This window comes from Nicotiana tomentosiformis, chromosome 5 (genome assembly GCF_000390325.3).
Source record: "Nicotiana tomentosiformis chromosome 5, ASM39032v3, whole genome shotgun sequence".
NCBI lineage: Eukaryota > Viridiplantae > Streptophyta > Magnoliopsida > Solanales > Solanaceae > Nicotiana > Nicotiana tomentosiformis.
In genome coordinates, this window is record NC_090816.1 from 45,964,033 (window position 1) to 45,979,108 (window position 15,076).

The 15,076-nt window shown below is 38.7% G+C and overlaps 1 protein-coding gene and 2 long non-coding RNA genes across 3 annotated transcripts; 2 read left to right on the forward strand and 1 right to left on the reverse strand.

The window, feature by feature from the left end:
- Positions 1-592: 592 nt before the first annotated feature.
- LOC104111139 (uncharacterized) lies at positions 593-7,229 on the forward strand. Its single transcript, XR_689621.4, has 2 exons — positions 593-1,268; positions 4,383-7,229. It is a non-coding gene; the product is annotated as an uncharacterized lncRNA (long non-coding RNA).
- A 588-nt stretch (positions 7,230-7,817) lies between these two features.
- Positions 7,818-8,439, reverse strand: LOC117280276 (uncharacterized). The gene is made up of 3 exons (XR_004510781.2): positions 8,352-8,439; positions 8,134-8,270; positions 7,818-8,057 (listed from the first exon to the last, which is right to left on the reverse strand). It is a non-coding gene; the product is annotated as an uncharacterized lncRNA (long non-coding RNA).
- A 2,512-nt stretch (positions 8,440-10,951) lies between these two features.
- Positions 10,952-13,390, forward strand: LOC138892277 (uncharacterized). The gene is made up of 6 exons (XM_070175982.1): positions 10,952-11,036; positions 11,618-11,746; positions 11,822-12,102; positions 12,259-12,486; positions 12,566-12,586; positions 12,824-13,390. Exons 1-6 carry the CDS (start codon positions 10,952-10,954, stop codon positions 13,388-13,390), a joined length of 1,311 nt encoding a protein of 436 aa, XP_070032083.1.
- Positions 13,391-15,076: the final 1,686 nt, after the last annotated feature.

Consider the following 15,076-nt stretch of genomic DNA (forward strand, 5'->3'; position numbering starts at 1 on the left):
GTCGTGCTATCTTTATTCTTCCTAGCCACACAAAGTGACTAAGCACTTACTTCAATAACCTAGATAAAGGCACCTGGAAGATTAGCTACTAAGATATCCCTAACTTTTTGTATCAAAGGTTAAATTCAATTATATTTCTAGACGATGCAGTTGAGTTTGGTCTAAAAATATTAATAAAGCAGCCATATTTTACAAGAATATCTTCCTCTGTCACTTCTTCCTCTTCCTTTTTAGTCCATACATAAATTCATCAATAGTATCATTTAAAAGTGTTGCAAGTTATAGACCATAGGAGTTTCTATTCAAACTTCCATGGTGAATATTAGGTTCAAACATATTATATGAAACTATATCTTAGGTCTAATCTCAGGGAATATAATGGTTAAAGACCTAAGATAAACCTATTATACTTAAAGAAAAGGAAGATCCATAAAATTTAAAGTGTAAAAAGTAAAAAATATTAAGTATACTATTAAACAACCAACGTCGCCTAAGAAAAAATGTAAAAATTAGTTAACTAACTTTATGTAAAACTCTCTAGAAAACACACTCGCGTATGATACCAGCAGATCTACGGGAGCACTTGCCCACTGACCCACCGCCAGCCTTACCTGACCCACTGAACAAAAATTCGACAATACATAGCTCCTCCATCATTCCACAACTAACAACACCCACAACCACCGGTACGCCACAAAACCAAACCGACTACACCTCAGAATCACTCGCAGATCACACCCAAACAACCGCCTAAACCGAAAAATACAACCAAATTTATACCAAGTTATTGCTATTGGGAAAATTTTTGACAATCCACAAATCTTGAATGCCCTTAAATTGGCTTTCTTCGAACAAAATGGGCAACCAAATCAAACAGAAAATGCAGCAAGTAAGAAAACTACACCACCAACACCCAATGTAGAGGGAAGCTCGAACCAAATGGGTGATAAAGAAGAAGACGTATCAGTCATCAAAACCCATGCCCATCCAAAGATAAGCTCAAATATTGACTAATTTAAACCTAAACACCAAACACAAACTATAACAACCCCTCCCCAAAACCAAAAAACAATCGACTCACTTAAAGTACTCAATCCCACACAAACTGAACCCAACAGTTAGAACCAAAAAGACCTCCATCTATACGGCTGAAAAATCCAAAAACATGGGCCATCCAAACCATTATTTTGCTGCTGCTGTCCAAACCACATTGAAGGCTATGACAAAGAAACCCTCACCCATTACGATTCAACATGGAGTCCACTTAGGTAAACCTCTTTTTTACTTTAGCACGGAAGATTACTTTATCAATTTATCTCAAGATTATAAATGGACCATAGTTGGAAGGCTCTTCAAGAATAAGCCAGAAATAGAAGAACTAAGGAAGCTATTTTTTAGTCAATTCTGAAAGGAACAGATAAAATAGCCTACTACGACTATAGGACTATTTATATTGACTTCACTAATGAAGTCGATTATAATCACATATACTTTAAGCCATTTATCAGTGTTGGATCATATACCATGAAGATTCTGAAGTGGACACAAGACTTCAAACCAGATCAAGAGACTTCTATTGTCCCAGTATGGATTCTAATACATAAGTTGCCGTGGAACTTATTTAGGTGGAATATAGTATCTAGAATGGTTCGGTCTATTGGGACAATTGTAGCCCCTGACCAAGCTACATACTCCAAATCTAGGGGAAATATGACTAAAGTCAAGATAAAAATTGATTTGATCAAGGCTAGGCAAGATAAGATATGGATGGGTTACAAAAGGCCATATGGTAATGATAATAGCGAATGGCTAACAGTAGAATACAAAGGAGCCCCTAGTTACTGTCAATATTGTTGAAGACATGGGCATGAAGAAGCGTAATATAGAAATAAAGTTGCTGATCAAATGTCCAAATCATCTAAGGAAGAGCAAAAAAGCATGAAAACTACTCAGAAAACTGGTGATGATGGGTTAAGGAGGTTACTGAAAAGAAAAATAAACAGACTTATCAAAAGGGGAAATGTATTGTTATCATAGAACTAATTCAACAAACTAGAACATGATGAATGATCTTGCTAAGTTGTCAGAAAAAGGCAAGATTAATGCTTAACAAGTTCAAAGGGAGGCAAATGCAAATGATAAGCAAAAAAAGGGAAGAGAGGAGTGCATCAGATAAGGGAAAAGAAATAGAGCAAAAGGAAAGAGACAACAAACAAAATGCAGAACCAAAAGTCAAGGCTAAAAGAAGAATGAACAAGAAGGGTAAGAAAACAGTCCACTGAGAGGATCAATTAGTAGCAAATGAGGAGTCTGTTGAATCCGTTTTTGTAGCTCAAACTCCAGAGTGTGACCAAATTCAAACTAGCTCCCCCTCTAGACACAACAAATACCAAGCATAAATCCAAAATATCAAGACCAACACAATCAACCATAACACACATACCTAGAAACAAAAAATAAAAAATAACCAGCCAAAAAACCTGATCCCGATCAAAATAATGCCCAGTCACCCAACTCTAACCATATAAATCCAATAATCACAATAAAGAACCAGCTAAAACAACCAACCACCAAACAAGGAGATACACAATCATCTACCCAAAAAGAATATGAGAAGGAGGTGTTAGGGGAAGAAATGTCAACTGATGAAAACATAGACACTGAAGAGGAGGATGAGGAAGACACAAGTGAAGAAGACTACGAAAATGTGGGGGAAAACTCCACCTCAAGTGATGAAGAAGCATAGCAGCTAATACAAGTTTTAAATCCTGTACTTAAGGTGGCAATGTCCTTTGGAGAAATTACTAAGAATATGAACCTTTCACCTAGAGGACTCCAATCTGCTAGAGGAGGAAAATCCACCAGAGGTAACAAAGGAGGAAGAACTAAAAGTCAGACAATTGTGACCACATCACAGTCCAAATCATCAGCATACATCCAGTTTTAATGATTAAGTCCATATTTTGGAATGTGAGAGGCATCAGATCACATGGTGCCTTTGATAGACTTAATCAGCTCAAGAGAAGACATAAACTTGTAATTATGGCTCTAATGGAATTATTTTGTAAGAGATAAAAAATAGGCAAGTTTAGAAGAGGGTTAGGGTATCACTCAGCATACTCTAATTGCAATAACATGATTTGGTTATTTTGGGATCAACAGTTTGACTGCAACATTATTTAAGACACAAAATAACAAATTACATGTTGTTTTAACATCCAAGATGATATTTTTTTGTCACAGTTGTGTATGCTAAGTGTAAAAGACACTTCAGAGAGACACTGTGGGAAGACCTTAGGGGTATTTCAGACAAGATCAACTTACCTTGGTTAATTGCTAGGGACTTCAACTACATTTTGGCACCTGAAGAAAAAAAGGGAGGTAGGACACACTCAATGGCAAAGAGCATTCCATTTCTAAATTGTATAATGGACTGCTCTCTCATTGATGTTGGTTACATTGGGTCTGGTCATACATGGTGTAATGGTTGGACTACAAGTGCAAGAGTTTGGAGAGACTTGATAGAGCATTCAAGAACAATGAGTGGTCACAAAGATTTGTAAACACTGATGTGACTCATTTAGTGAGAACAGGGTTAGACCACTCACCTCTATTGATTTCAGTTACAACATCACAGGCAGAAACACAAAGTTATTTCAAATTCTTAGACTTTTGGGTCCAAGAACCTGAATTCATAAATATAGTAAAGAAAGTATGGGATGAAGAGGTGGTAGGCTCTCCTATGTGAAAATTCCATCTAAATCTAAAGAACACGCGTAGGAGATTGTCATGGTGGTCCAAAATTGTGTTGGAAACATTTTTGATAACACAAGAAAATGAAAGTCAAAGTGGCGGAAGTAGAGGAGAAATGCATTGAGGACAATACAGATATGAATAGGATGGCATACAATGGGGCTAATTCACAACTAATTATGAACTTGAAGAAGGGGGAGGCATATTGGAGACAAAAATCTAGAATGCAGTGGTTCAAGGAAGGAGATGTCAACTCCAAATTCTTTCACACACTGATGAGTTATAGAAGAAGGAGACTATTTATTAAAAATATTAAAGTGGCTGACGATACTTGGGTAGAAGGAAATGATGCAATTGCAATGGAAGTTATTAAGCACTTTGAAGCTCAATTCTCTGAAGACAACTCTTTCAATGATTTTAGCTATCTGTAATGCCTACCTAATGTGATCACTGCAGAAGAAAATGATATGTTGTGTGCATACCAACAAGGGAAGAGTTGAAAGAAGTTATTTTTTCAATGAGCCCTGATAGTGCACTTGGGTTAGATGGAGTATCCGGGAGATTTTATCAACAATGCTGGGATGTCATCTCAGCGGACTTAACTAACATGGTTTGTGAATTTTTTGCAGGTTCTCAGTTATCTAAATCATTCACTCATACATACCTTATCGCGATTTCAAAAGTGACATGCCTACAAAGTTTCACAGAGATGAGACCAATTAATCTTAGCAATTTCAGTTGCAAGATCATCTACAAGCTCTTGAACACTAGATTGGATGCAGTGATACATAAGGTGGTATCACCCAATCAAACTGGCTTTTTGAAGGATAGGTCCATCACAGAAAATCTAATGCTCACTCAAGAGCTTGTTCGCAGTATCAAAAAGCCTAATGCAAATGGTAATATCATTATGAAGCTTGACATGGCCAAAGCTTTCTTTAGAGTTAACTAGATTACCTTTGCCAAGCTCGTAGGCAATTTGGATTCTCAGAAGAATGGACAAACATGATATGGAGACTGATTGCTAACAACTGGTACACAATCAATATAAATGGAGGCAGACATGATTTTTTCAAATCCAAAAGAGGCATTAAGCAGGGAGATCCACACTCCCCATCTCTATTTATTATTGGGGCATAATTATTGACCAAGCTCATGGAACAACCTAAAGAGGAAAGTTTCATTCCATATGCAGTTGATAGAGGCTGTCCTGTTATTACACATTTGAGCTATGCCGATAACACAATTCTTTTTTCATCTGGAGACCCACTGTCACTCATTGCTATGATGAAGAAGCTCTCAACTTATGAAAAATGCTCAGGACAGCTAGTGAACAAGTCAAAGTCCTATTTCCTACTAGCTCCTAACACTTCACAACCAATCAAAGATGACATCACTCAGCTAATAGGATTCACTCACTCCAAATCACCTTTTGGGATGCCCCATTTACTTTGGGAAAAAAAAGTCATATACTTTGGGGACCTGGTATCTAAAGTTTCAGCAAGGATGCATCGCAAGATATTATCATATGATGACAGAGCTATTTTAATTAAAGTTGTTCTTCAGTCCATACCACTCCACACTCTATCAGTAGTACAACTGCATAAGACAACAATATCGCAAATGGAAAAGATAATTACCAATTTTTTTCTGGAGTGATATAGGGGGAAAGAAGAAACATCATTGGGTGGCATGGAGCAAACTATGGTATCCCATAGAGTAAGGAGGTATAGGGATCCAATCAATACAAGACTATCGTGATATCCTTGGTACTAAGCTGTGGTGGAGTTTTAGAACAAAGAAGAGCTTGTGGAGAGATTTTATGGAAGTCAAATACCATCCAAGAACTCATCGAATAGCAAAGAAATGGATAAAGGTCAGTCTCATATATGGAAAAGACTCTTTGAAGCTAGGAAAGATTGTGAAAAATTCATTATATGAAAAATTGCATCTGGGAATCTCTCCTTTTGGTAGGATAATTGGGTTGGGATTGGACCTTTAGCTAAATCCTCTAATCACAGCTACAAATTCAAAAAAATTAGAGTTTCATAATTCATGGATGAAGACACATGGAATCGGGGCAAGCTACAGGAGGTCCTCCCTCTGTTAGTGGTCTTACAAGTTTTGAACATTGAGATCTTTGATGAGGACAAAGATTGTCCCATATGGACACCAGATCAACATGATCACTTTACTTGTCAATCTACTTGGAAAACTCTAAGGAAAACCAAAGTAGTTACCCTAACTGCAGTCAAAACTTGGCACTCTAAACTCCCTTTCAAAGTTTCTTTTTTCATAACCAGACTCCTGGCTAAGAAACTGATCACAGATGATGCATTGTATAAGTTTAATATCTATGGACCATTCAAATATTGTTGTTGTATAAATGGGGCCATAGAAACTATTGATCACATTTTCAGAAATGGAGAGCTAGCTAGGGATGTGTGGAACTATTTTTCTGGAACATGTGGAGTTGCTATCATGAATAAAAGTATTAGGAGCACACTGATGCATTGGTGGCTTACAAAAGATCTCAACATGGTACATCTATTTTTGCTTCAGTTCCTTCCTTCTGTTATTTGATGGGAATTATGGAAGGCAAGGTGTAATACTAAATATGAGGACATGAATACTACAACTGGGAGAGTCATAAACAAAATCACTTACCTAATAAGGCTATTGACCTCTTTTCAGTTTCCTTCACTCACTCTGAATCAACAATGGCATGTGGCATGTGAGCAAATTGAGAAGCTTAAGCCCAAAATTAACATTCAATGTATCAATTGGGTGAAGCCTAGTCCTGAAACTGTTAAATTGAATACTGATGGGTGCAACAAAGGGAATCCTGAAAGTGCAGGTGGAGGTGAAATTTTGAAAGATAATAGAGGCCAACTAATTATGGCTTTTGCAACTTTATTTGGGGTATGCTCTAACAATGTGGCTGAAGCTAGAACACTGCTTATTGGATTACAATGGTGTATTAACAATGGTCATCTTAACGTTGTAGTAGAGTCGGACTCCATGGTCATTATCAGAATGATTAATAGGAATTTCAAACCTTCATGGCAGGTTAAATTCATTATAAGGAAGATCAGAGATTTGAAGACTTGAGGCAATTTTTTATTTGAACATTATTTCAGGGAAGTCAATGGAATAGCGGACTACTTAGCCAATTTGGGTGAACACACAAAGCAGAGTTCGTTCTTCACACTGGATTTGGCTCTCCCTCTGGTAGCTAAAAACTTTTTGAAGAATGACATTAATGGTTGGTCAAGCTTTAGGATTAAAGCACGGACAAGACATTTTTCTTTTGATTATGGATAATTGTGATATAGTAGTAATTCAGTTTATAGATTTTTTGGTACAATATCATATAGTGCAAAATGTAAAGGAGTTGTACTCCTCAACATTACCTCTTCAGACGCATGTATATAGTAATCCTTATCATCAAGCATTGGAAGCTAAGGTTTATGTTCCCTTCCATGTACTCTTAGTGTGTTATATATACAGGCAGGGGTCCAGCCTAACCCCACACCGATAAGGTGACCTTTTATGAAGAAAAAAAACTTTACGTAAAACTAAATTGTGAAAAAAATTCCATTTGATATTAGAATAAATTTGTCAAGTCCAACAACTTCTTTCCCAAATATTAAGATGACATAGGATACCATCAACGTGTAATGTAGTCATCAAAACTTTTAAAAACCTCTCCAAAATAAATTTAATTATAAAGGGAGCGATATATAAGTTCAATGAACTAACATAGTTTGTCTGATATTTTTTTCTTTAGCATTTTTATAGTTGAACTCTAACACAAGAGTTTATTAAAAAAATTGTACTCCAATACTGTTTAGAGCATAGTGTTATTGGGCCGACATGAACAGTAGCATAATAGAGCATGTTGGATAATTAGCTATATGGTATAAAAGATGCACAACAACAACCTTTGACGTAACAACTCTCACCAATTTATCTTATAATTTAATAAACTTACAGTGGAGATTTGCATAGCAGTAACCGAAACGGATAATATTTCATCGTCAACAGCTGCAAGATTTAGCGATGAAGGTGACTCCGATGAGCTTTTCAAAGTGTATGTCATTAGCATTTGTTTGTTGTCCTTTGCCCCGTAATTGACACAATAAATATTATGAAATAATTTTTTCATATATGTAACAACAGTTAAATAATGATGTGATTCATTTTAAACGCAATTTGTGTTGTACCAACTCCATAATTCAGTTGTTTGCACATAGAGGGGATTTATTAAGATTGTCGAGTTGTATCTTGTTGCCAAACGGAAACTGTGTATGCAAAATTTGTTAATAATAAAGTGAAAGAATTATTCATATGTAGAAAAAGTAAAGATCACGATCTTACCACCACGGTATTTGGTGGTAGCTATTCGCTTCGCAAGAATAACATGATATTCTTGTAGTTACCTCACTTGCCTCAGTAACTCAATTCCTTCATTGCTTGCCAAGTCGTCCCATATAGCGAACAAAAGAGGTTTCTTCCTGTACATTTATGAGTATTAGCTAGATATTTTCTTAAGTGATACAAGATTAAATGACTTACATGTTGTCCATAACTATGACCTCTTGAAATCTCTTAGCCTAATTAGTGATGTATTACATTGCCCCACAGTTTGTCACCACAGTTAGTAGATTTCGTTGTTATGAACAAAAAGAAAATGTAGGTAAAATCAGCGTTTTAAGATCCACCATGAGTTCTAAGTAATCAAGTTGCTGTAAGACATAGACTAGTTGGAAACAAATAAATATGTCTAAGGAACCACCTTTAGAAAGAGAAACTTTTCCTTCTCCCATAGTTTCCATTCATCAGTTTCGGTATCTCTTTCCATGCTCCGAAAATAGCCGTTTTTGTTAATTTTGCATTTGGTCTTCTGATAACTCAACCTTAGCATATGTTGACTTTAAAGATGATGAATAGAAGTTAAATCAGTTGGAAGTGAAGCATGAAAGAGTTACAGTGAGAATAGCTGACAAAATTCAACATCGCAAGGTTGTTGTTCGACATCGAGGAAGGAAATCCTATTTAGTCTCCTCGGAGGAGGTAATAGTGCCTCCTTTTCATTATTCTTTGGAACAGACTCCACAATAGTAAATCTGTCGACGACCCATTCAAACTGGCTGATATGTATTGAATAGGGTTGTGGATCTCTAACTTTGGCAGTTGAAATGAGATACATCTTGAAATGTTCGAACAACTTATCACATCGTCCAATGTCATCACCATATAGTATTACACAAATTTGTTCCTTTTTATTAAGACGGATAATGCACCAATTATTGGAAGAGTACAAGTTAGAAGATCTTATGTTACAGTTATAGTTGTAACTCCACTTACGTTTTCATCTTGAACAATTATTGTGAAAATGAACTCGATGATCCCTGCTTTCTCTCGGCTGAAATTTGTCCACGGGCTAAACTATGAAAGTCTATATCTAGTGAATGGTGTAATTTCATTGATCATAAGTCTTTGTTCCATTCTATCAGTATAACTTGCATATTGATAAGAGTAAAATTATAAGAACAAACCATCCCACATTAAAAATATAATGCATCAAATATACCGACAAAGAAAGTGGCAAAAGCCATATGATAGTAGATTTTGCATTACTTCAAAAAGATAAATTTTGAACAAGAAATTCACACACAAATTAAATTAACAGTAATCACTGACTAGACGCCAACAATGAGAAAATATTACAAATGTGAAAGAAAAAAGATTATTGGGCACCTAAATTTCCCAGGGAGTTGCTCTTCTAGTCTCTTTAAATGCTTCACCAAAATATCTCCATCCTATCGGTGACCAAGTGAAAGCACACCCGTTGGTACTACATAACCTCACTTATGGTTGTCAACTTTTCAAAATAAATAAGTAAAAATTCATTTGCAAATTTTGTAGTAGTGTTGTACTTGTTAGAATTTTTAAGTTACGAAGTCTAAAAATCAATTTATGAAATTCAATCTTTTAGGCTTATTAAGAAACAGTATGAATAAAACAATTTGATAAATTTTTGGTTAGTATAAATCCATTAATCACTTCTGTTTACCCGAAAAACGGATAGAGTTGAATTTGTATGTAGTTATAAGGATATGTGATATAGCTTAATACAAATCGTAAGGATAGATAGAAATATCAAATATGGATTGCAAAGAATACAAAATAAACAAGGTTGGAAAGAAAATAATTTTTAGGACTTAGCAAGATAAATTAATTTATGAAACTTAAAAGAATAACTCTTGAATATAGGAGAATATGATGCTTGAATTATAATATAAGCAAAAAACTCAGGCTCTAAAGAAATATAGCCATCCTCTTTATAGTGGAGGATCCTACTTTTAGATATAATTAAAAATACATAGTGGGAGACCCATGATAAATCAGTTTTTTCATAATTCCTGCCAGGATTCTCTCCTCTAGTGGGATTGTAACGACTCTTGTCTGTGAGCTCGATATTGACTCGAGCTCTCAATCTTGACTCGAGCTCGATTCTGACTCGGAGTCTGGTATCGATTCAGGGTCGGTGTCGGTCGGTCTATGCATCTTAGGCTCGATAATCTCGCCTCGCCCCGTAGTTCGATTTGGATACGAGCTCGATAACGATGCCGAGCTTGTCATTGATCGTTCCTTGAACTCGAAGCTTGATGAACTGACTTCGGACCTCGACCTGGTATTAAGAAGTCACCCTTCGATCAAAGTATCACCATACCGATCAATCCGTACGACGGACTAATCGATTTTGACTATATACAGATAGTCCCCGCATTTTTCGGGAAGAATGTAACGAGAAACGATATGATTTTCCAATGGTACGATTAGATATATACTAACATGTGCATCGAATCCAATCATGACGTACACGATAGTTGTCCCATCGGTTTAGTTTACCGAGGCATTTAATGCATGTCAGACGGTGGTCGGCCATTACCTATATTGGACCGCCACTTCCCAACCTATAAATATCCCCTTCTTTCACCATTAATAACTTTTACATCTTCTAATCTCAAACTTCCCTAAGCATTTTCTCATATCTTCTGAATTAAGTGCGAAATTTTCCTTCTGTGGTTTTTACTGCAACACCTTTCTTTGAAAAATGACGAAAACATCAAAAATCGTCCCTCAAACAGAAGAGGCTTCTTCTTTATAGCCCGTCGCCGATAAAACACCGATGGAGCCACGGCCTGAGGAGTTTGCTCCTGGAACGTGTCTTCTCACCTCCGATTTTAAGGTCGATAAAGGCTTGTTGGTTCCCGGTCAGTGTGAGCCAGTATCGAGGTATTTGTGCTCGATAACCATAAAACAACTTGCACAGTTGAAGACAGATTGCAACTGGGATAACAAGGACGTGGTAATTCTGGCTCCCGATGAAGATATTACCACCCACGTGGAAGGGTTCCTTAGTGTGTATACTTACCCTTTTATGTTAGGACCTTTCGACCCTGTTATCATCGATTTTTGTCATCAATACCGAATAACTCTAGGTCAGATTCATCCTTCCTTTTGGCGGATCGTTATCCTGATCCGTTTCTTTGCAAGCAAGATCGAGGGGATGCCTTTCACCCTCGATCATCTTATTAGATTGTATAGTCTCCTCCTCTTTCGAGGTGGACTAATAAAAATTCAACGCCGGGCTACCAAGGTACTGTTCTCGAGCACAGATGAGGAAAAGGATCGGGGTTGGATGGGCAGGTTCGTTCGAGTGAAGACTTCGGACCTGATCCCAGCGGAAAAGATGCCATTCCCCGAAGAATGGAATATGAAGCGTAAGTGTAATTCTGTTGCTTACGCCTTGTCTCTTTGTTTCTTTCTTGCTGATATCTCTTTTGTGATACAGCGGTTCCTTGGATGTCCGGTGTCGTTCCCGATCTTAAGAGCTGGGTACGGGCCCTGGCTTCGACCTCTTCATACGCCGAACATTCGTGGCGTGATTTAGCAAAGGGCCGATGGGAGGCCAAGAATCATGGTTAGCCTATTTCTCATGTTTTGAGAGTTCGAACGAAATAATTTCCACATATTCAACCAATTTTCTTGTGTGTAGGCCTGGGCAGAGATACGGTTTTGAGTCCCCTGCCCGGCGAGGAAGAAGCCTCGGACCTGGTTTCTAAACCGGCGGAGGGAAATAAGAGAAAAAAGGCCTCTACTTACGAAAATCCAAAATCGAAGGCAAGGTCGACTCGTAAGTCGAGGAAGAATACCATCCCTTTGACCTTAGAATCGGTTCAATGTCTAAGGGATGAAGATGAGAAAGAGGAAGACGATGGGTCCATGGTGGCCCGATCGAAGAAGACCACCGATGTTTCACATGCAGCTGGATCGATGGTAGTTTATAAGGCCTCGCCTCGAACTGAGGATATATAGGAGAAAGATTCGAGCAGAGTCCCTGAGTCATTGGAGATCGAGGATGCTTCCCATCGAAGTCAGCGGATGGGGGATATGTCTGAAGGGGCTCTCCCCGAATTTCTTTGAACCGAAGAGAGTGCCCCAAGTGACTCACTTGGGGCAGTAGCAATCGAAAACTCGCCCACCTTCCCTGCTTTTTCCGAAGGGGTGATTCGGGAAGCCCAAGCTTTGGGGTCCCTCGAACTAGACAGGACTCATGAGGGAGAGGATCCTTTTTGTGACCTATTTACTGGTGTCGAAGACGCTGCCGGCACTAGTGATGCATTGGATCTTTTTCACGGAGTGCAGCAAGCTTTGAATCAGGTAAGCCTTAAATTATTTTGTTGGTATTATCTCTTGTGTATGTTTTTCTTTTCTTACTTTGTTTCTTCTTTCTTCGTAGGCCGTGGTAGCTCATCGAGAAGTATGTTCTCGATCCCGAGCCGAGCTGCGTCGATACGAGGCCGATCTCCAACGGGCCACGGAAGAGAGGAAGGCCCTTAAACTCCTCTTAGGGCAAAGGGGAAAAGACTTCAAGGACCTCCGAGCCGAGTTGGCCAAAGCTCACCAAGATCAGACCGATCTATCCGAGTAGGTAATGACACTATTAAAAGCCTATGGACTCGATACTGGAACGATGGCTAATCTTTCGGTCTAATAGCTGCAGCAGAAGCTTGAGATGATCGGGAAGCTTCGTGAGGAGGTCGATGTGATAAAGGCGGAGTCCTTGAAATGGAAAGAAAATATGGACCGCTTTGCTGCAGAGAAAGAGGCTGCTCAAGCCCAATTATCATTGGCCGAAAATCAACTTCAAAGTCTAAAGGAGAAAAGCTTGGTTCAAGCAAGGAAAACAGAGGAGCTCGAGGCTGGGTTGGCTTCTGAACTTGCCAAGGCTGAAAAGACAAAGGCCGATACATACACATTTTTGGCTGTTTATCGGGCCGATGCTAAGGCCGCTCAATCGCATGCGAAAGAAGTAGTCGAGACCACTCGAACTCGAGCACATTGGATTGCCGAATTTGCCAAATGCCAATCTCGGAGGGAAACCCTCGAGGAGATCCATGCTCGAGGCTTCAATCTTGCTGAAGAGATAATAAAGGCAAAAGAGCTTGAAGCCGATGCTGGGGCCTTGGTCTCCGATGATGATGATGGGAGCAAAAGCGGGTCTCAGAGTGGGGAGGAGCCCGATGGAGAAGAGACCGCCCCCGAGGATAACCAAGAAACTTAACCCTTAGTTTCCATTTCAGATTTTGAAAACAATCATGTAAACAATCTTGTAGATAAATACAAATATCTTTTCTTTTCCTGTCTTGCCTCTTTTTATTTTCTGTCTTGTGAAGATTTCATTTTATTCATGCCTTATGAATGTTTTCATAAGGCTTTAGGCAATTTGACTGAATTCGAACTTTGTAGTCTTTATATCCGAGTGAGCGTTTTCGAACTCGAAGTGACATAGCCCATAGGCTTAGTGATTTCGAACTTGAAGTATTGTAGCCTATAGGCTTAGTAGTCGAGTGAGTGATTTCGAACTCGAAGTAATGTAGCCCGTAGGCTTAATAGTCGAGTGAGAGATTTCGAACTCGAAGTAATGTAGCCCGTAGGCTTAATAGTCGAGTGAGTGATTTCGAACTCGAAGTAACATAGCCCGTAGGCTTAGTAGTCGAGTGAATGATTAGTAACGTAGCACGTAGGCTTAGTAGTCGAGTGAGTGATTAGTAACGTAGCACGTAGGCTTAGTAGTCGAGTGAGTGATTTCGAACTTGAAGTAATGTAGCCCGTAGGCTTAATAGTCGAGTGAGTGATTTCAAACTCGAAGTAATGTAGCCCGTAGGCTTAATAGTCGAGTGAGAGATTTTGAACTCGAAGTAATGTAGCCCGTAGGCTTAATAGTCGAGTGAGAGATTTCGAACTCGAAGTAATGTACCCCGTAGGCTTAATAGTCAAGTGAGTGATTTCGAACACGAAGTAATGTAGCCTGTAGGCTTAATAGTCGAGTGAGTGATTTTGAACTCGAAGTAATGTAGCCCGTAGGCTTAATAGTCGAGTGAGTGATTTCGAACTCGAAGTAATGTAGCCCGTAGGCTTAATAGTCGAGTGAGTGATTTCGAACTCGAAGTAATTTAGCCCGTATGCTTAATAGTCGAGTGAGTGATTTCGAACTCGAAGTAATGTAGCCCGTAGGCTTAATAGTCGAGCGAGTGATTTCGAACTCGAAGTAACGTAGCCCGTAGGCTTAATAGTCGAGTGAGTGATTTCGAACTCGAAGTAATGTAGCCCGTAGGCTTAATAGTCGAGTGAGTGATTTCGAACTCGAAGTAATGTAGCCCGTAGGCTTAGTAATCGAGTGAGTAATTTCGAACTCGAAGTAATGTAGCCTGTAGGCTTAGTAATCGAGTGAGTGATTTTGAACTCGAAGTAATGTAGCCCATAAGCTTAGTAGTTGAGTGAGTGATTTCGAACTCGAAGTAATGTAGCCCATAGACTTAGTAGTCGAGTGAGTGCTTGCTCGAACTCGAAATAAAAGTAGCCCATAGGCTTAGTAGTCGAGTGAATGATTTGAACTCGAAGTAATGTAGCATGTAGGCTTAGTAGTCGAGTGAGTGATTCAAACTCGAAGTATGGTAGCCCTTGGGTTTCGTAGGTAGTCCCCGAGTGAGAATGGTCGCTCGAACTCGAGTTGGTGTAGCCCTTGGGCTTCATAAGTAGTCCCCGAGTGAGAATGGCTGCTCAAACTCGAGTCGGTGTAGCCCTTGGGCTTTATAATCGAGTGAGTGTTGCTCGAAATTATCGACTTTTCGGTTGGCAGTCCCCGATTTTATGGGGTAATGGTCGGTCCTTAAGCTTGTTTGCGTAATAGATCTCAAAATAGAGGAATTTTTCTTGGATATAAGATATTAGTAAAGAAGAAATTTTT

Coding starts and splice junctions, on each gene's coding strand:
- LOC138892277 (XM_070175982.1), top strand. CDS start 10,952: ATGGAGCCACGGCCTGAGGAGTTTGCTCCTGGAACGTGTCTTCTCACC. Junction 11,037..11,617: donor TAAAGGCTTGTTGGTTCCCG/GTCAGTGTGAGC, acceptor TTTGTGATACAG/CGGTTCCTTGGATGTCCGGT. Junction 12,587..12,823: donor CCGTGGTAGCTCATCGAGAA/GTATGTTCTCGA, acceptor TCGGTCTAATAG/CTGCAGCAGAAGCTTGAGAT.